This window comes from Urocitellus parryii, chromosome 9 (assembly GCF_045843805.1).
Source record: "Urocitellus parryii isolate mUroPar1 chromosome 9, mUroPar1.hap1, whole genome shotgun sequence".
Taxonomy (NCBI): domain Eukaryota; kingdom Metazoa; phylum Chordata; class Mammalia; order Rodentia; family Sciuridae; genus Urocitellus; species Urocitellus parryii.
The window spans coordinates 134,193,372-134,215,133 of NC_135539.1; the positions used below are offsets into that span (position 1 = coordinate 134,193,372).

At 50.5% G+C, this 21,762-nt stretch overlaps 1 protein-coding gene across 1 annotated transcript in view; it reads right to left on the reverse strand.

Annotated features, from left to right (window-relative positions):
• Nucleotides 1-10,979: 10,979 nt before the first annotated feature.
• Nucleotides 10,980-21,762, reverse strand: part of Qsox1 (quiescin sulfhydryl oxidase 1) — a 37,891-nt gene continuing 27,108 nt past the window's right edge. The window contains exons 8-12 of the mRNA XM_026388511.2: nucleotides 21,149-21,278; nucleotides 18,217-18,339; nucleotides 17,392-17,539; nucleotides 14,527-14,706; nucleotides 10,980-12,789 (exon numbers count right to left, since the gene is read on the reverse strand). Of these exons, the coding sequence (XP_026244296.1) occupies nucleotides 12,026-12,789; nucleotides 14,527-14,706; nucleotides 17,392-17,539; nucleotides 18,217-18,339; nucleotides 21,149-21,278 (1,345 nt within the window). The 3' untranslated portion in view covers nucleotides 10,980-12,025. The remainder of the gene's footprint in view (nucleotides 12,790-14,526; nucleotides 14,707-17,391; nucleotides 17,540-18,216; nucleotides 18,340-21,148; nucleotides 21,279-21,762) is intronic.

The following is a 21,762-nucleotide window of genomic DNA, read 5'->3' on the forward strand; positions in this document are numbered from 1 at the left end:
CCTCAGGCTGCCTTGCACCCTGGTGCCCCCTGGGGACGCAGAATTTCAGTCCCTTTCAGCCAAGGGTTAAGTCATGCGTTTCTATTCACCCAAAGAGCAAGGGTTTGTGTTCTCTTGAGGAGGGGAGGGAGGTGCAGAAAGGGAAGATCTGAAGAGGGATGTAGGGGCAGGGTGTCTCCTGGGCTGGTGGAGGGTTGGGGCCTGCGGGGAGAATCGAGAATCGCAGGCCTGTTCTGCACACACCCTCCGGCCAGGGCCTCTCTCAGTGGGTGGGTTCCAACCCTTTAGCAAAAAGAAGAAGACCTGGTCTTGTTTACCATTCTATTTCCTGCTCCTACCACAGGGCCCAGTGTCTTACCGCTTCTTAGTAAATCTCTGTTCCGTGAATGGAGAGAGTGAACGCGTTTTTAAATAACCTACTCCTATAACCCAGGATTGGGGAAAATCCCAGCACCTCCTCCTTGGGCCAGCGAGGCTGGGCAGTAGCCTCAGTTCTCACTCCGGGGCACAGCGGAGCCGCGGGGTGGCCCATCGGGCCTGGTTAGGTTATTAGGCCTGTTATTGGTGTGGTCAGCGGCGAGAGAGGCACAGATACGCGGCTGTCAGGGCCCCACTCACCTCTCATCTGTAATGGTCTCTGACTCTTCATGTACTTCCAGCGGCTCTCTGTGGACTTCATTATGTCCAGCACGTGGTCTCCTATGACTAGAGCTAAACAGGGAAGAAGCCTGGGAAAAAGACCCAGAAACCCAGGCACCAGCCTTCCGCTTCCGTCACCAGTGGCTGGAATCAGCCTGGGGCCTCCTGCTGCTGAGGGGCTCCAGCGAGGTCTCATGCCAGGGATGCACGCCCCTGCTGCCCTGCCTACCAGTGCTGGCCACAGCGGTCTCAGGAGGCAGTCCTCACGTGCCTCTTAGTGTCACAGGATCACACCTCCGATTTAGAAGGCTTCTTAGAGTCGTCCATTCCAACCCCCCGGAATCATGTCTGCAGCCCCTCTGGGTGAGGGTCAGCAGGTGTCAGGAGCTAAGACCATTTCTAGGTGGTTCTACAACAGGACTATTGTTTTTCAAGTAGTTTTGCCTTTGAATAAATTCAGTTGGAAGTTGGATGTTTCCCACTTGGGTGTGTTCCACAGGCTTTAGAGTGAGCACTTAGATCCCTGTAAACACTTTCCCAGTTGACTTTAGCATCTGGGGTCACTTGTTTTGGGGCAGTGTGTTACACAGGTGGTTCCGCTCAACCATGTCTTGGATTTGTGTCCTTGTAAAGTCCCCTCCTCAGTCTGGCCCGACCTGTGATTTGCTCTAACTGATAAAATGCAGCAGAAGTGACATTGTGCCACTTCTAGGACTAAGCTTTTAGGAGGCATGGTATGTTGGAGAGCTTTGAGACCCAGTTCATGTAAGAAGCCTAACTGGTTTACTGGAGAGACCAGATGGAGGAGGCTGGACACACACACACACACACACACACACACACACCCTCACACACAGGCTGTCTCACTGCAGCTAAGCCGCGCCCTCAGCCTGCCCACCAGCTGAACACAGCCACATTAATGACCCTGGCAAGACCTGCAGAAGAGCTGCCCAGTAGAATCGAGCACAGACTGCAGAGTCATGAGCACGAAAATGGGCACGGTTGCCAGTTCTGACATTTGGGATGGCTCCTCAGATAGCAGGGGACAAAGATAGCCAGACCACGGTGCGGCACCCCACCAACCCTGAAATCTCAGAGCAACAGAGGTTGGCAGGAGGATCTGGTGTTTGATAGCGATGCCGCCTGGAACATGTGGTCTCCTTGGTGGCCAAGACAGGAAGAGAAAGGAGAGCTGGGCCCCTGGATGTGTAGAGAGACCAGGTCACTTCCCGCACGTCTCAGTCACTGGCTGCAGACTCCCTGCAGGGGCTGGAATTAGGGGGCAAATGGGCCTTGCCATCGTCTTCGATTTAATCAGATTTTCAAATACTTGTGAGTGACATGGAAGTGCTTTGAGGAGTAGTGGTTTTGCTGAAGTAGAAATTGTCCCCCTGTCATTTATTTATTTGTTTGTTTGTTTATTGGTGCTGGGGATTGAACCCAGGGATGCTTTTCTCTTGAGCTACATCTCCAGTCCTTTTTATTTTTTATTTTGAGACAGGGTCTCACTAAGTTGCTGAGGGCTTCACTAAACTGCTGAGGCTGGCCTTGAACTTGCAATCCTCCTGCCTCAGCCTCTTGAGTCACTGGGATTACAGGCATGCACCTATACCTGAGGTACCTGAGGTACAAGCCAGTCGAGGAGGCCTGGCAGGAGATTCTCCAGGCCCTGATCTGGGAGGGGCAGGGCTCTGAGATGAACAACTGGGTGACGCCACAGGTGACTGGCACGCTAGTGCCATCAGCCAGGTTTGAAAGTAATACATCTGCTTTGCAAATAATCCCCCAACACAGATGTACTCTAGTAGCAAATGAATGACACTTGACCCAGGCAGGAGTGTGGTGGCAATGGAGTTCAGGTGTGGAGAAGAACACACAGCCAGGGAGTGACGAAGCCCGAGGCCCAGGGACTCACGAGCCCTACTGGGAGGGAGGTGTCTGCATGGGCGTCCAGAGGGGCAGCTGGAGAAGCAGGCGGAGCTCAGCTGGACAGCCACACCAAGGCCTCACACATTACAGGCTGCGGAGAGCTTGGGCCTCAGGCCTGGACCTCTCAGGTGGGGACTCCCTACCTGAGGTGCCCCTGCCTAAGGATCCAGCCTGTGCTTCTGGACTGTTCCTTCAGTCTCCGATCTCCCCTACTGCCTCTTACTGCCTCTGCCCCGCTTCTTCCTCCTCCACCTGCCACTCATGTGACTTTCCTGGTGAACTCCCTGCTCTTCCTACAGGGTCACCCTGTTGTCCCCCCACCTCACCATGAGGAGGAGGTGACTTCTTGGTCCCCCAGCACCTGAAATTCTCTTTACACTCATTTTCCAGATGCACGGCAGGGAACTCTAGGGGTCAGTCTCCTTGAGGGCAGGACACCTCCTAAAAATCTGCTATGAGTGTAGCAGATCCCACCCTCCGCTCCCCATCAGGAGAAGCCCACCCAAGCTCTCCTCTGGAAGGGACAGTTTCGGGAGTCGGGCTTCCCTAGGAGACGGTCCCCAGCAGAAGTATGTGTGACCCCGGTATCCTCTAGTGAGTTTTAACACATGTCTACACATTCTTTGACACCTCCTCCCAAACACACCCCCAACATCCACTCAGTCTTTTCAGTCCCAGAAACAGGAGGGTGGTGACAAGAAGTGTTGCTCAGGCCACAGGCCAGACACAGAAAGGAATTCTTCCAGAGGGAAAGGGAATTGGCCTGCTCTCCCCCTCCAGCCCCGAGGTGACAGCTTCCTTGAGGCTGGTAATCCACCGTGAAGGCCGCGTTTCACACTTGTGCTCTGGAATAGGCCTGCAGGGAATTGCTCCTGGAGAGTGGAAATTGGAACCCATCAGGCTAATTTGTCCTTTTTGCCACACTTTTCAGGGCTGGTACTCAAGGTCTGAGCCGGGGGGCGGGCTGTGATTGAAAACGGTCTGGTGGGGGGGGAGAGAGGGAGTGCTGGGCCTTGGTTGGGAGAAGGCTTGGCCAGCTGACCAGCAAACCTGGCCGCTGGCCCTGGCGTGCCAGTCACCTGCTGCGTCATCCCCCTTCATCTCCGCGCCCTACCCCCTGAGACCAGGGCCTGGAGAATCTCCTGCCAGGCTTCCGTGACCAGCTTGTCCTCAGGTGCCCAGAATGACGGCGGCAGCACTTTAGAGGTTGGGAATATTCCTTCCCAGTCTGCAGCCCCCACCCCCACCTCCAGTCACCCATGGACAGGAATCCTCCTTGTGAGACAGCCGGGGGACACTCCACCTCAGGGTCGGGGCTTTCTGTGTCTTGTTTACAAAGCACCTTCCCCCGACTTTTGTGTTTTCTTTTATTAGCTTTGTCATTTCCATCTTTCCTGTTTCGGTTTCTCCGCCTGAACCATCCCTCTTTGGTGTACAGCCGACCGTCTTCTTTCTCTCCATATTATGGCCACTTTCTAGGTCAGAGTGGCCAATGCCAAGGAGGACTTTTCAGAGGGAGTGATATCTCAGCCGAGTCTAACAGGGCACAACTAAAATCTATGGAGCAAGCAACAGAGATAAATATAAGTGCCGTGAGCGAGGTCTCTTCTTAGACAGAGACGTGCTCTTCTGAGTACCCATTTCACCGGCACATTCCTCAGCCCCACACAGATAATGCCCTCTACCAGTTTTCCTGAAACAGGACCTGTATAGTTGGAGACTTAAGTTCAGGGGAACTTTTCCCTCTTCTAAATCAACAATGCAAATTATGAATTACCAGTGGAAATGCAATGGTAAACAGTAACTGCCCCTTGGTATTCATGTTGGAAGGCAAAGGGAGAGGTGAAGAGTATGGCCCTGGGGAGGGAGGGGACTGGTTGACTGTTGCCACGGAGGAAGGAGACCCACATGGGCAGTTCTTCGGGCCGGTGGACTTGTAGTTTATCCCAGGTTTTAGGTAATCTCTAATTATTTCCTCAGGATAGATTTTTGAGCAATTTTGACAATCAAAGGAAATAAACATTTTAAAGTTTGATGCATATTGCTACCTTATTTTCAGAAATGTTCTACAAATTACACTATCACCTTTGCAGCATCAAGTTGCATTATTACATGATATATTAACAATGAGGGCTGGAGTGGTGGTGCATGCCTGTAATCCCAGAGGCTCAGGAGGCTGAGGCAGGAGGATCATGAGTTCAAAGCTAGCCTCAGCCACAGTGAAGCACTAAGCAACTCAGTGAGACCCTGTTTCTAAATAAAAAAAAAATAGGGCTTGAAATGTGGCTCAGTGATTGGGTGCCCCTGAATTCAATCCCCAGTACCAAAAATAAAAATAAATAAATAAATAAATGAAAAAAAATTAGCAAGCTGGATGCATAGTGGTAACACATATAATCCCAGTAATTTGGGACCCTAAAGTAGGAGAATTACAAGTTCAAGCCAGCCTGGGTAACTTAGACCCCATCTCAAAAAAGGTTCAGTGTGCACATTTTTTTTACTTCTTTGATTATTAAAGTAGAATATTGTAATATTGTTTAATATGTTTATTGATCTTTGTATTTCTTCCTTTGTGAATTGACAGTTCATGTTCTTGGTTCATTAAAAGTGTTTTTGATTGTACAAGTAATATTTAATAAAAAATTGATGGGGGCTGGGGATATGGCTCAGTGGTAGAACACTTGCCTAGTATGTGCAAGGCTCTGAGTTTGATCCCCAGTATTGTTAACAATAAATAAATAAATTAAAATTAAAATTAAAAAATAAAGAAAAGAGAAGAAGAATATAGATAAGTAGAAAGAAAATGCTCATAACACCACAGACCATTAACCATTATTACCATTTTGGTGTATACATTCCAGGTTTTCACTCATACATTCAGTATCTATAAATACATGCGTATGTGTGTTCACATCTTGTTAAAAATAAGAACAAATGATATCAAACCTTTTAAACTTGATTGTTTTTCTTAAGAATGTGGTATAAAAATAATTTCAGTTTAAAAGTATGTATTACAGTCATTTTTTAGTGTCTGCATTGCATTCCATTGTTACGATGTACCAAAATTTAATCAATCTCCCATTTTGGGCTTTAGGTTAATCTAAAATTCTTTGATATTACACATATTTCTCATACAGCAAATCTTAGTAAACATCCTCAATTACTTCCCTAAGATAAATTCCAGAAATAGAATTGCTGGATCAAAGGTTATATATATTTTCTTAAGGCTTTTAAGACATTTTACCAGTTACATTTCATTATGAATTACTATACATATTTCCGAAAAATTGCATCCATTTATGCCTCCACTGACAGTATCTGAGAGGATTCGGGGGCAGACTGTGTTTCTTAAAATGGTCTCAACATTATCTCCCGTCTCACATGGTTTTCCAGAACATTTTCAGGCCCTTTTCAAACAGTGTAGCCAAGGACATCCCCCTTGAACCTGCGTAGACCTTTGTACCTGCACCCTGGGGGAGCCACCGTATCTGCCTCAGTGGATGAAGGATGGCAAAAGTAATGCTACGTGACTTCTGAGGATAGGAGGTAAAAGTGCTCCCACATCCACCTCGTCGTCTTTGGATCTGACCTTGAGTCCAGCCACCATTTGTGGGCATCCCACGGAGAGAGACCCATGTGGAGAGGAGTGAGGTGTCTGCCCTCAGCTCCAACCAAGCTTCCAGTCAGTCGACTACCAGTGCCCACTTGCCAGGTGGTCCCACTCACTACTGCATGGGCAGACAGCTGTTCTGCTGAGCTCTGCTCATGTTGCAGATTCATGAGCAAAATTAAGACCACTGATGTTCCAAACCTAAGTTCTGGAGAGGCTCTCACCCAGCAATAGATAACAGATACTTCTCTTTGCCTTCACTGTGGCTAACACTATTATTGTTGTTACTTATTGAATCTTTGCCAACAGGATAGGCAAAGAGTGGCAACTCTCATTTGGTTTTCATACTTTGACTCATTATTTTCAATGGGGCTTTAGTGCTTTTCTTATTTACAATAGAATGTTAAGGTCCTTTAATCCTATCCATCTTCCTTTCAGTTACCTTTTTGTTTGTTTGTTTAGTGGTGCTAGGAATTGAACCCAGGGCTTTGTGCATGCAAGGCAAGCACTCTACCAACTGAGCTATAAGTGTTGGCTGTATTTATCTTCCTTTCAAAAGGCTTATTTTGTTGCAAGAAAATTCAACAACATTTAAGCCAGACTTGAACCAGGCTACTGGGGCACCCCTCTTAGTGTTCATATTTGGTGTATATTCTTCCAGACTAATTTATATATATATATATATATATATATATATATATATATATAAATAAATAAAATTTATATACTCACATGTATAATTTTATATTATAAAATATATATTATATATAAAATCATATATAAAATTTATGTATATAATTATATTATAGGCATAATATATCCATATATTTATATATTATAAAAATATATATATTAAATATAATTATATGTAAGCATATACATATATTTTATAGAAATGGGTCCTTCTTGGACATCTCCAGGTCCTATGTCCTGCAGGCCCAGCTCATTCTAAGACTGCTTGCTGTGCAAGAATAAGATTTCTTTTCCAGTTACTAAATATTCAATAAGCCATTTGATTTTGTTTGCTATTTCAACTTACTTTTAAAGAAGTGATGTCGAGTGAAGTCTCGCCCTGATTTCCTGTCGTTTCCATGCTTTCAAAAACAGCGAGATTGTGAACTAGTCATAAGGACAATGTGCTGCGCATTTCCAAAGCGAGGAGGATTTTTGAAGTTTTCACCATAGAGAAATAATAGAAGGGATACATTTACATGGATATGAACATTACATAGTGTATATTAATCTATCAAAATATCACATTATCCCATTAATATGTACAGTTTTAATGTTTTTATGTATCAGTTAAAAAGGTTTAAAAAACTGAAAAGAAAAAAAAGTGAAGCATACAACTGTGCTTTCCTTTTTGTTTTCTTAAATCTCTTTTAGTTCTAGATGGACTCAGTACCTTTATTTATTTATCTTTATGTGCTGCTGAGAATGGCGTGCCTCATCCGTGCTAGGTGAGTGCTCTACCACTGAGCCTCAACCCCAGACCCACCTTCCTGTCTTTTTTGTGGTTTTGCATGAGTTTTGGTATTTGGTGTGGAAGTGGGATCTTAGCTGAACTTGCCCCCAAATGATTCATATTGTCAATCTCAGTGGTAAACAATAGCCCCCAAGGCAGAACTCTGAGACCACCAGAACCTTGAGAGGACTGACAACTTGGTGGGGACATTGTGAGCAAATTCGGGCTGGGTGAGATTTTCAGTCCCTTCCAACTTCGAGCTGCTCCTTCATGGTGGGTGAGAGGCAGGCCGCAGGACGCAGAGGTGGAGAAGTTTAACTGCAACACCGGAGGCTGCTGTCTTTGGGAGGAACTGGGTGGCTGCAGGGGGAGGCCTTTGCCCTCAAGTCCTGCTGGAGAAGCACTTGGGTAGATCCCTCAGAATCGGAATCCATGTAGATGCTGAGAGTCTTCCTCACTCCCCCAAAGACTGCCCCTTGGCTCTTGTGAGTCTTGCTGAGAGTCTTCCTCACTCCCCCAAAGACTGCCCCTTGGCTCTTGTGTCCTGCATCCTCAGATGCCCCCACCTGTACCCTGTGACCTCCTGACTCTTTTCTGTGACCCACGCCTGCCATCCCCCAACCCACCCCAGAAATCATCCCAAATGGTCTACTTACTCCAGTCAGGTGCCAATCACCAGTCTAAAAATTTAGAAAACCAAAAGAGTAGTTAATGTTCTTATTGGAAGGAAACAGGACTGGCATGTTCAGCTCCAACACCACCAGAGTCTCAGAGAGAATTCTGTAACTGCTCTAAATGGAACAGAATATGAAGAGAATCGTACATCAGAGCTTGATGGTTGAGAGGGCGGATCTGGGTTCAAGACCTAGATCCATCTCTTGCCATTTGTGTGAACAAAGGCAAATTTATTTATTTGGGTGGAGATAAAGGGTATAGGACATTTGTTAATCTCCTTAAACCTCAATTTCTTCATCTAGGGCTGTTGGGGGATTAAATGAGATTTAAATGAGTGCCAAGATTAAAACTGGTAATTATTGATTCTGCAGTAGTATAAACATTTTGTAGATAGAAACAAACTCCAAAGCTTCTTAAAGCCCGCCTCATGAAGAGCTCCACCTCTGCGGAGGTGGACGGGAGCAGGGTGGCATTATTTCCACTGAACGCTTTCCCTGAACCCTGGACAATAGTACCTAATGTGGTGGCCCAAGGGCTGGCACCTGGAGGCACAACTCTAGGGACACCTTCACAGAATATCCTGTGTGAAAGCCCCCCCCCCCCCCCCCCGCAGCACACGGGGCCCTTTGTTTTAGTAAGACAGAAACTGGACGTAAACAGTGGGCTACCATCATTGAGCACTTACTGTTTGCCCAGCATGGAACAACTGTCTGGAAATTTCGTAGTTGATTGTCACTGACAGGGGACCTAAAGTCACACAGCCAGTGTCAGGAGCTGGGCTCACACCTGGATGTCAGATGCCAGAGTCCATTCTCTTGAAGGCTGGACTTGCCTCCCCATCTCCAAGGCCAGATTTAAGGGCTCCCTCTGTGCCCACCAGCACTTGTGCTCCCTGGTTCATGCCAAGACTTCTAGGGAGGAGTCTGGCCAAAGGCAGACGCCTGCTTGGTCCCCCAAGATGCAGAACCAAGTGAAGGTCCCTAAGGCTGTGGTCCCTGTGCACCTGCACATTGTCACCCAGCCCCCCTCCCTCCACTCTGGTTCACACCTGGGCCAGGGAGACATTCCCCTGATGTCCTCCCTGCTGCTCTCCATCCTCCAGAGGACACTTCTCAAAATCTGGAGTCCTTTCCTGGCAAACTCTGTTGTCACACTGGGGGCAGGTCGCTCCTGTCTTATCCCCAGCCTTTAGCCCAACAGGGCATTGAGCTAATCCTTAAAACTTAAAAAAAAAGAAAGCCCTTTATTGGAATCCTTTTTTCTATTCCCATTTTTCTTTGTTGAGCAGGGCACGTGCTCCCCCTCTGCCTTTGGCCAGACTTCCCCCGTTTTCCTTGCTAACACCCACTCACCCTTCCCACCCAGCTCCGCTGCTATCTTGAGGAAATTGTCCCTGAATCCTTCAGGAGGTTATGTTGGACAGAGGCTCATGTCTTTGTCTGGGTCCCCCAAAAGAAGCCTTTGCTTACAGGGCTCCTCTGGGGACCTCCTCTTCTGTCATGGAAGCCTCCTAAGGGACAGAGAAAAAACCTAGAAAGACACAGTGAGCCCAGGTCCCTGTTTGGCAGCCTGTGTTGGGGAGGGGACCAGCTGGTCGCAGGCTGGCTTATCGAAGCTGTGGACAAGAGCCCTGGGGAAATCAAAGTGAAAGGCAGCGATTCTGCTGAGGAGTCCCGCCCCATCTATCAATCAGAGGGACTGGGACAGGGCAAAAAGAAGCTCACTGTGACACACAAATCCACACCACTAAGTGGGTCCCAAATAAGGTCCAGTTTCTTGTCTGGCCCTGTGGACAGACATTTTGCCTGGGGCAGTCACACCAGCATTTCCAGCAGAGCCCCAGACCTAAACATCAGGCTATGGTTTTGGAAATATGGCCCCTGAAAAATCCAGGACTTGCTAACAGAACCCTGTCCTTGCTATTGTGCCTGGGAGCTTCCTGCACCCTACTTGGTCATGTGCGGGCCTGTGGGTCTCTGATTCCCAGCCAGGTCCTAGAGAGCCTGCCCAGGACGGAGCGAGCAGGTGGATGACCCCAGCTGAAGGAGAGAAACCACCCCAGGAGCTAAAGAGATCAGATGACACAGCAAGGAACAAGGGACAGAGACCCCTGCCTACCTCCCCCACAGCTGCCCCAATACAGGGGGTGTCCTTGGCCTTTCACCTGCTCCACCCATGCAGAGGCCAACTGAGCTGTGTGAAGATGACAGAGAAAACCCCAAATCCGATTGAGGCTCCTGCTCCCCCTTAATGAGGTTCATTACCAGTTGCTCTGATCCTTGTAAAACCAGGCAGGCTGGATTAGGGGCAAGCTCTCTAATCTGAGACCCCTCCCTACTGAGCAGCCAGCCTAGGCCAGCCCAGATAAACAAGCCCTCCCTCCAGGAGGAGCTGAGCCAGGTGCACACAACCTCCTCAGGGCCCTGGGCAGGGAGGGCTGGAGAGTTCAGGAGGATGGCTGCACATCACTCAGGCCCATGCCAAGGCCTATGGAGACTGTAGGGCCCCTGAGCACTGTTGGCAGTGGGTACATCTCCCGTGTTCTCATCCTTGCTGGGAACTGTATGCTGGCTGTGTACAGGCAAGCTTGGGCGCTATGCATCCTGCCCAGACCTGGCTCCTGGTCTCCAAGGAGCAAGTGAAAGAACACACAGGCGCTGGCTTAGCAAGAATGATTTATTCCGTAGCCTCCCCCAAGCAGTGGGGAGTGGGAATCAGCATGTGTACAGCCCGTCCTCCTCAGACCCTTTAAACCTCTATCCCTGGGAGGTGGAACCCTGAAAGACAGGACACTCCCCTGTCAGCTCAGCGCCCTCCACATCTGAAGGTTAGCATGGAAACCCAAAAAAAAAAAAAAAAAAAAGACCCAGCTGAGAGGGGTAGAGCCCAGTGGGGAGAAGACACAGCTAAGTGCCTTGGCATTGAAGATCCAGCACCCTTCCCCACACCCTACCACCACCACCCCCTCAGGCCACCAATTAAGCCACATACCTTCAGCCCAGCAACTGTCACCTTCCCAGTGGGGCAAGGCCACACCAACCCCAACCTACACTCTTCTTGCAGCAGATATCCTCACCTAGAAAGCATTATTTCCAGAAGCCTCCAGTCCCCCCAAGCCCATCCCAAGCCAAGAGCCCCAGGCAGATCTGAGGAGCTAAAGGCTGGGCAGGCCAGAAAGGGTCTGAGGTGGTTGCCCCCCCCTTTTTTTTCAGGTGTAGAGACCTCTTTGCGTCCAGAGGGAGAGGGGTGGATGGAACCCTGGAATGCAGTGAGGAGGTCCACTCAGCCCACCCAGCCTGGGCAGCCCTCCTCTAGATGAGACACCTTGGAAATTCTAGGCTCACTTGCCCCAATTTAGGGCTAGGACCAAACAGAAGAAATTGAGGCTTCAGCAAGAACCAGGCAGGGCTTCAAATAAGCTGGAAAACAGGAATGTGGTGTAGAGGCCAGGGCTTGCGCCTAAGCCCCACGCCAGAGGCTGCCCTCCTGCCGCAGGGCAATGCACCTGGACCTGCTCCTGTCTTTTGTGTCTATGGAACTCTCCTTCCCAGCAGACCCAGGGGGTCCACCTGAGCAACTGGTTTTCCTGGACTTCCCACCCTCCTGGGCTGGACAGGGGCAGAGGCTGGAAGAAGGTAAGGGGGCAAGGGGCCAGAAGAGCCCAAGAGATGGCAGCTCTCTTTCCTGCCCCTCACAAGCTGAATGGTTCAGGCTGCAGAGTGACCAGCATAGACCTTCAGGGCTCTCATCCTGGCCCGGAAGTAGGTATACACTGCCAGCAAGCCCATGAAGGACAGGGAGTAGAGCCCCACACAGAGGCTGATGTCCAGGTGGGAGAAGCCCCCTCCTAGCACCTGCAGCCACTGGCCGTGGCCTGACACCGCTAGAGCCTTTGGTTCCCCTTCAGGGATGTGGGCTAGCTGCTTGAAGCCTCGGCCTCCTTGCCTCAGTGCTGCAGGGCCTCTGTGGTTCTCCTCAGACCAGGCCCCAGCCAACAGCTCCCTGGTGTCTCGCTTGTTGAAGTGTCGCTGCTCCTGGGGCTGCTCCGGCACACCACTCTGGAGCTCTTCCATGTGCTCAGGAGCAGCTGTGCTCACCGCAAGGCCAGCAGGCAGCTCTGGGTTGCCACTGGCCTCAGGTCTCTCAGCTGGGACATCTGGGACTGCAGCTCCAGGGGACTCTCTGGGCTCAGCCTGCTCAGGACCCAGTGTTGAATTTCTGGTCACCATTTCCAGCACTCCCATCCCCAGCTTTGGGGTAGCTGCCAAACTCTGTGCACCCCTTCGGGGGGCTGGCCCAGCCGAAGGAAAGTCCAGAACGAGGTTTTGCGGGGAGAAATGGGCCTTGAGGAAGTTGAGGGTGGCGCCCAGGTCCCACACAGGCTCCCCACTGAGTTCATTATGACAGGCAGAACAGAGTTCAGGAGGTGGCCACTGCACCTTGGGGAACTGCGGGTCTTCACTGGGGGCACCTGGGGAGGGAAGCATACACGGGCAGGCTGTGACTCTGGGCCTGCCCAGGAGCCCAGACTTCCTTCATTCAGAACAGCAGCTTCCTCTTCTGCAAAAAGGGCTCACCATGTCTTCCAAAGGATGGAGGTGACAGCTGCAGGTGGAAAGTCCCAAGAGCCTGGCTCATGGCACCCATCACATGAGGATTCCCGCCCACCACACCTGGCACTCTGTGGTTTCAGCCACTTCCCAGGGGTGACCTGGCCCACTTTACCCCTTTGTGGTTCTGTTGCCAGTTTACATTCTGGACCAGACATGGAAAGGGCAAAAAATCTTGGAATGATCTGTTTTGTACTCTGGTACAAAATAGATTTATCACCCCTCTCCCCCATTTTTAGTATTTATCACCTCTCTCCCCCATTTTTCTGAAATTTTCCAAATTTTACACAGTGAAACTCTATGACTTTTTATGATTAAAGAGAAGATGTTTTAAGGTAAGAGCTCACTGCTCAGGGCAATTCCACAAGTGCTCCTTCTATACAGCAGCCTCAGGGTAGGCAGGCAGGAAGCTTGAGGCAGGTGTGGGGAGCCTGGGGGCACTTGCTGGGCAGAGTGTGGAGCTGTAGCTATGAGGACCCCAGGTGGCCTGCCACCAGATTCAGGCCCAGCACTACTCAGGGATGCCTATAAGCCTATCCTTCTTGTAGGAAGCATCTCTCCTGATAGTTTTAACAAGAAAAGAGGTTGTGGACTGCTAGGAGACAGCCACAGAGGCAAGTGATGGGAATCAGTAAGCAAAGCCCCAGGATGCAGCAACCAATCAGGATTAGGCTGGCACAATGAGCAGTATGTACCTGCTAACTGTCAGTAGGATCTGAAAAGATCCCACCAAATAGGGCGAAACAGCACTTGCTCCTGGTCCCTGGGGGGGCCCTTGGATCCCAGTCCTCCAGCAGCAGCTGGAGCTTGCTGAGCGATGGGGCTGGAGGGTCAAATGGAACACTTGGTGGCAGGGGTGGGGCATGTGGAAGGGGCGGTGGAGAAGACAGGGACACATCTTCTAAGTCCACCAGGAAGCCCCAGGAGAGCACACCAAGTGCACCTGCTCTGTTCAGCTCCTTTAACCTGCTCCACCCCCGGGGGTGGGGCAGGCCTGTCACAGCCAAGCACTCCTCTCCACACACTGCAGCCTCCTGTCCACAGATGGCTCCCTTCCCACCTGCTGTCCTTAGAATTTAAAGCTTTTGCCTGTAGGACCCACCAGACTCCAGCACAGGGAAGGAAAGCACTGTACGTCAGGAAGCAGAAGCCAAGGCCGCCCATGTAGGAACCAATCCCTGGCATCTGTTTCTTCTCTAGCCCACTCTATCATGCGTCCTGTCCTTTGAGTGGAAAAGCCCGCTCTCTCCTCCCTGTTAGTTACAGTGAGGCGCCACCAGCCAGAAAGCAGGATAGGGGAGGCAGAAGAGACGGGGACAGGCTTACAGAGGGGCTCTAGTGCAGGGGAAAGACATCAATAGTCTTGGAAGACCAGGGTCTTATGGTGTCACAACCTCAGTTTTCTCATCTAGAAAATGGCTCTTAACCATACAGCATTGGTTGGCAGAACTGGCATAGCAGTGAAAGGGCTCTGTGAGCTGAGAAGCACAGTTGTTACCAAGGTGGCAGTGAGAGTCCCCCATCTCTGGCCCCCAATCCTGAAGTACCTGCTTCCTAACCATAGATGCCTGCGGCTTTGGGAGATGGCCCTGCCTTACCTGCGAGGCGAGCATTGACCCTGTTGTGGCCAGACCAGAGCCAGAGAACGGCCTCATCCGGGCTCTGGACCCTGTGCATGGAGCCAGCAGCCATCTGCTCGAAGTGGTCAGCGCAGTCCCGGCAGCCGAAGAAGAAGCGCACATAGTTCCGGATGGCCTGGAGGACCTCCTGGCCTGGGGCTGCAGGGAGAGGGGAATGCCATGCGCAGGGTCCTTTGGGGTGCTTGCCCCTGCAGGCCTCACCACGGCTCCCTTCCCCACTGCCTGTCCTCCCCAGCTCTGCCGAAGTCATCTCCTCACAGATACCCCACCTGTGTGACAAGGGTCCAGCATCTCCTTGCCTACTTCTCCCCTTCCAGGAGTCACGTTAGAGGTGACCCCACCTCTTCCCAAACTCCTATGCCCCGGGTCTCCTTGAAGGTCACCCATCTAGTCCCTCACCATCTGCACTCCTCAGCCGTCACTGTGCCATCCTCTGAAACACCTCTTGCCAGAGGCAGTCTCATCTTGGGCCACCTCCAGCAGCATTCACTCAGCTGATTATACCCTCGTCCCTGAAACACTGTTTTGGAGGTCCTCTTGAAGTCTCAATGGCCTCCCTTCCTCAGGCTCTCTTGCTGGCTCCTGCACACCTAGTGGTGGTCTGGGTGGTGCTGGGCCCAGGGCTCCTTCTTCAATGCTCTTCTCTCTTTTCCCACTAGGGAACTCATCCATCCCTGAGGCTTTAACTGTCCTCTGCGTGTTAATGACCACGAAGTTGATCCATCCTCATCTCTCCAGGAACCCTGGACTCAATGGTGCACACCTCTGTTCAGACGACTGAAAGGCATATGCCAGACCCCTGACTTTGCTCCCCCCTCGGAAGTCTTCCCATTACTCGGCTCGTATGACCATCATCCACAGGGGCTCAGGCTCCAAAGCCCTGAAGCCCACTCGGTCCTCTTCCTCCAGTCCATCATCAGGTCCCATCTGTTCCTTCAAACCCTTCCTGGGCCTGACCACCTCTTCCATCGGCACACCAGGAACTACATCCAGTCCACCCCTCAACTACACCCACAGCTTCCTAACTGGTTGCCCAGTAGCCCACCCAGCAGCCTTCCTAGAGCATTGCTCATTTGTCCACTCCCCTGTGGAACTGTCTGGTGGTTTTCTTTAATGGGAAACCATGATTGAAAACCCGCCCTGAGCAAGGACCCCATGCCCACCCGCCCACCTCCTTTGCCTACCCCCTTCAGCCTCAGCTCCCTTACTCCTAGGCCCCGCGCTGGCCTTCTTGGGTGCTATAAACATACAAGCTTGTTCTCTGCACCGGTGCCTGGTTTTAAGCCTGTCTTATGAGCTGAACTGTGTCCCTTCAGAAGTCTTATTTTGAAGTCCGAAGCCCTAGTACCTCAGAATGTGGCTGTATTTGGAGACAGGTCTTTAATGAATTAAGGTAAAATTAGGTTTGAGGTGGGACCTAGTCCAGTAGGACTGTTGTACTCATAAGAAGAAGAACTCTGAAGCCAGACAGGGAGAGACATGTGAAGACACAGAAGGTGACAACCACCAGCAAGGGGAGAGGTCTCTGAGGGAGCCAAGCCTGCCACACCTTGATCTTGGAGTTCAGCCTCCAGAATTGCAAGCACCCAGCCTGCGGAATCTGTCACGGCTGCCTGAGCCAACTAGACAGCCTGGAAGGTTCTCTTCCCAGATGCCCATGCCTGCTTCCCTCTGATGAGGATCTCAGCACGGGGCACCTCCTCAGAGAAGACCTCCCCAGCTGGGGCGTCTACACACAGCACCCTGCACACACCGCTTTGCTTTATCCTCCTCACAGCCTTCACCATTAACTGCAAGTGATCTAATTTTGTTTACTGCCCCTGGAGTGAACACTCTTGTCACTAGACTACTGGACCCTAAAGGCAGGGATTTAGTGCCTCATAGCTATTGTGTAACTAGGACCTATGGCAGTGACTGGCACCGTGGGGATCCTCCCTAAGTATGGACAGATGGATCCACTGACTCTGGCTTCCCACGAGCTCACTCTGCCTCCAGCAGGCTGTTCCCCCTGTCTGGGAGCATCTCTTTTCAAGCTGAACCCCCATCCACCCATCTCCCTTGCTCTTCCTCCCCTGTGAAGCCCTGCCCTCCAATAGTGCAGGGTCCCCCTTCTCTCTCCCTGGGCTCTTAGCCCTGACACGCAGCAGGGCCCTCTGTCTACCCTGCCACACCCTCCACTGAGAACAGTGACAGTCTCTATGAACCCTCCAAGAGGAGCCAGTGCCTGATTAAACCTGGCTCTCAGGAGATGTGTACTGAACTGGATGGTCACCCATACAGTGTTAAAAGCAGGTGTATGGCATGGAGGTCACCAGAGCCCAGCTGTGTGGCCTGGGGACGGAGCAGGGCAGCAGGGGAAATGTGATTCTCCATCTTCCTCAGGAAAATTATTTTTTAGGGGGAAACAATCACATTATTCACAAGGCACAGTATCAGTTCTGTAGACTACAACAGACAGACACGATGAACTTCTTTCTTTATAAGAGTACAAAAAACAGCATCACAAATGTTTCATGAGGATTAAAAACAAAGCAAGCTATAAGCCCTAACAAAGCCAAGCAGCAGCCTCATGCCCCAGTCTGAGGGGTATCATCCCAGAGGCAGGGGATCAGACTAGGTGAATTCTCAAAGTCCTTCAATTTGGGACCAGTCCCATTCTGGCTGTGTGTGGCCAGCTTCCAATGCAGAGATCCCGCTGGAGCCCCAAGGCTGTCTCTGACCCATTCCCTAAATATGGGCGGCAGGGAGCAGTCCTACCACCTATCCCTGGGAGAACAGGACAAGGCAAGAGGAGCACAGCCATGGGTCAGACCCTGGACTTACCTGGCTCTTGCGAGTGGTCTATGCTTTGCTGACTTGCCTGCACAGTCAGGAAGTGGAAGAGGACCCACAGGGAGCAGGGAAAGCCCCGGAAATGTGGCTCACTCCCCTGGCAGCCAACCCAGTTCACCTTCTTGGCAAGAACAGTGTCCTAAGGAGCACATACGAGTGTGAGTGAGTGCACGATGGAGAGCAAAGGCTGGGAACAGGGGTTAAGAAAGAAGCTTCCAGGAGACTGCAAGTTCAGCACAGATCGCCTCAGAGCTGGCACTTTCCTCCCACCAGCCACCCATCCAAGGCGGCAGATGACACAAATGAAGTCACACCCTCATCCTAGCCTCAACTCCCCATGTGTAAAAAATCAGGTTCCCCCAAGCTTTGACACCCTAAACTCTATTTATTATAAGGTCTGCATTTATTATAAGGCTGTAGTGATCCAGTGTGCAGAAGCCTAGAGAGGTAGTACTGCAGAGGCAATGCCAAGGAGGGCAACAACCTCGAAGGAGGTGCACAGTGGCAGCTAGAAACTCTGGTGCCTCACCGTTTTTCAATCCTAGCCCAAACACTAACCAGCACTACAGGATCCCAGATAACTCTTAATCTCTGTTTCTTCATTTGCTAAATGGGAACAAAATCTACCTTCCACTAATTTATGAGGATTAATTGAGATATATGTGTAGGGCTCAGTAAACAGCAGTCTATCAAGTATTAATGTAAAGATCACCAGAATGCCAACAGTGGAAGAGGTGGGAGATTACAGTGCTCACCACCTGAATTCCCAAAAGTATCAAGCCTGGGGAGAAGGTTTTCACTACCCCCGAGACTCACCTCTTTTCTGCTGTTCAAGGCAGCTTTAAAGAAACTGTAGGGAATTTTCTTTTTCTGTTGCCTCTTAAGCCAGTCATTGACTGAGTGCAGGAAGTTCTGGACCAAGGGCTGGCCAGGGAAATACTGTGAGGAGGACAGGTGAAAATCGAAAGGTGAAAAGCAATTCTACCAGAGTCTCACAATCCTGCAGAGGGCAGGGCCTATTAGAAGTGGGCTAAGGTGGGGTTTTCTTCTCATTCCAAAACCACCAAGAAAATATTCTACCTAGAGTACAAACATGGATTCCTTACTGCCTTTGCTCTGGGGCACCTGGTTAAGGTCTGAGAAAGGGGAGGAGAAAGGAGAGCCTAAGTGGAGATGAGCCCTGCAGGTCTCTCCCAGGAAGGCTCAGGCCTTGGTGCTGACCCCCACGCCGCATGCCTCCACTGGGAGAAAGGCCTCGCACTGTGCCACATCTCAAGGCTGCTGGGGACCCGGGCCACATGTCCTCTTTTCAGCTGGTCTTCTGATGGGGTGAGGTTGGCAAAAGATTGTTCATTTGTATTCCAGTGGTTGCCAGTGGGGATAGGCCAACGCAGGGGCCTAGAGCCAAGATCCAAATCTTGATGGTAACTCCCAATGGTCTCTGAGGAACATGAAAAGCTACTTTGACAATAAGTCAACTCAAATCTTATTAGTATCAGCACTTTAAAGCCACAAGGACTCCAGGGAGGAGTGAGAGTGTGAGAGTGTGTGTGTGTGTGTGTGTGTGTGTGTGTGTGTGTGTGTGTTTGCATGTATGTACAAATGGGGGAGAAGGAGGGAAACAGCAGTACAGCAGGTCAGATAAAATCACAAAAGTCAAGGGTTATATGTTTTCTCTCATGTGGAAGCTAGAGAGAGGAAAAAGAAAAAAAAAAGGTGAGGGGATCTCATGAAAATCAAAGGGAGATCAGTGAGTAAGGAAAGGGACTGGGGAGGGTGAAGGGAGGGCAAGGGGAATACTGGGAAATGACATTGCCCAATTATATCGTCGTATTGTGCATGTACAAATAGGTACCAACAAACCAACCATATGTACAACGATAATGCACCAATTAAAAATAGGGAAGAAAAAAACACAGAGACATATGGAGAGGACAATGACCCTGAGAAACCTGCAGAGGAAAAAAAAAAAGCTAAGAAAACCATTTGAGAGAAGGATCCTAGAGACAGGGATGATAACCAAACAGAAAAATCCACTACAGATTTCCTTCTCTGAGGAAGCCCTTAAGTGTTATGAGAAGTGGCTGGAAAGAATCAAGCCTCGTGTGCTCCCTGCACACAGGGTCCCGGGCTCATGCAGCGTCCCAGCTAAAGTCAGAATTCCTCACTACCTTCCCATCATCTTGGCTTGGCACCTTCCGCCTTCTGAAGCCATAGTGTCAGAAGAAAGGATGAAGTAAAAGGCTCTGGACTACAGGGAGCAGGGCAACCCTGGTGACCACACGCCACCCAGTGGCCAGTCCTGCCAGCCACTCCCATGAGAGCACAGGCTTCTGGGAAGGGAGGGCTCCTTCCTCACAAACTCACTTCCAGCGCCTGCTGCAGGCTGGGCTGCTGAAGCCTCTGCCCATATCAGGCACTTTCTGGGGCTCATCCTCCCCCTCATACGGCTGCAAACCACCCCAACAAGGGCCAAACGGAAAACCAGCTTTGTGTCCAGTGCGAGGGTGCCATCCTCCTCCTTTCCTGAGGCTCACTGGGGAAGCACACACAGGTTCCTCTCAGGGCTGGCAGGAAGCTGGCACACAGAATGGTCCTAGACCATTCTCCCTCTAATGCCAGGCCGTCTGCCTTAGGCCTCAAAGAGGTGAGGAACAGGCAGCTCTCAGGCCTCTGAGGAAAGATCTCCATTATTGGAATGGATTAATTCTGCATGAACCTCTATGAGGGCCAAAGACTATATCTTGCCTTGGGCTACAATCTCCTTCACAGGGTCCTCTCAGTGCCATTCTGGATGAGGTGGGAAAAGGGACAGGCACAGGAAGTTCCCAAGGGGAGGCACACAGTGGCTGCAGACCTGTGCCAAGCAGGGCAGCTTGGATCAGCAGTCCAGGGCTTAGGGTGGCCAAACCAACAGTCAGCCCAATGCCCCTATGAGAAGAAGCTGGGCTCTGAGGTCCCTGGGGCATCATCCCTGGGACATGAAGTCCATCCTAATCAGCATGCCTCCTCCCAGGAAAGAGGAAGACAGTGCTAAGGCCAGGGTCCTGGACCCTCAGCCAGACAAGAAGGAAGACAAGAAAAGTAATTCTCTTTTTCACTATGGTAACCCAGGGGTCCTACTTTCTCAGCGATCCCAACACGGAGTGAGATGCCACACTTTGGGGCTGAAGGGTGGGCAGAAGAATGACACAGTCACTGAACAGCTGGTCCCTGTGCTCCACTGCCGCAGTCCGGCTGCAGCAAAATAACCGGGGGGTGACGAATAACTTCTGTAGATTGATGCAGCAGGAATAGGAGCCATTTATTGTAGGACAACAGAGCTATTCATACATTTTGCACAGCTTATCTTAATTAGCATAAACTAGATACATCAGTCAACCAATAAGGAATCTCCACACTTAATGGCTCACTTTTGTTACTTCTCAAACCACTCCCTCTGACATTTTGCCAGGCACCATCCAGACTTGTTTACGAACTCTAACATTTGTCTGGCAAAATACCAGGTGTTATTTTTGACTTATTTACAGACCTTAACACTCCACCTGGCCCATGCATGGGATGGGCTAGCCCTGGCAGTGGGGTACTGGTGTGGGATATGGCTGAGGGTAGCAGCCCAGGTAGGCTGGGGCAGCTGTTGGGTGCAGATCCTGAACCCCTAGAAGGAGGGGCTGGCATGACTAGGTTTGCAGGCATGCACACTAATCACATCAGGAACTACAGACAAGGGAAGCCATGCCCCACTCACCTTGGCCAACACTGCCACAAACTTTTTCAGAGCCACCAGGCGCTGCCCCTCCAGGACTGAGAATTTTCCCACTTCTGTCCGCAAGATGTAGTGCAGCGCAGATTCCAGATCAGCCATGTAGACCTTGGAGCTGAGGACCCAGAGGAAGGCAGAGTGAAAAGGGAATTAACCACAGGGCCTGGGATAGGGAGGAGCATTCAGAAATAGAGGGAAAGAAGAGGAGGGGCATTGCTAATGGTCACAGAGTCCTATAAATTAGCACTTGGCTCTGCTAGCAATTTGCTGAGCAAGCTTGGGTGAATAACTTCACTTCTCTGAACCTCAATTCTTCATCTGTACTATAGGAACAATAATACATTTTTCATGGGTAGCTTGCTAAGAAGATTAAATATAAGTAAAGATGTAAAATTCTCTCAGTAGCTCCTGCCAGGGAGCAGGGACTTCTCCTTTCCAGGTCCAGAATCAGTCCTTTTTTCTGACTCATTCATCACACCATCAGTGAAAGGCTGAGCTTCGTTCGTTTTGTGTTCTGAGCAAAGACCTCTGAGGACAACAGTGCACACACAGAGCTCTGGAAAAGCTGGGCCCTCTTTGAGACACCAAAGGTTTAGCTG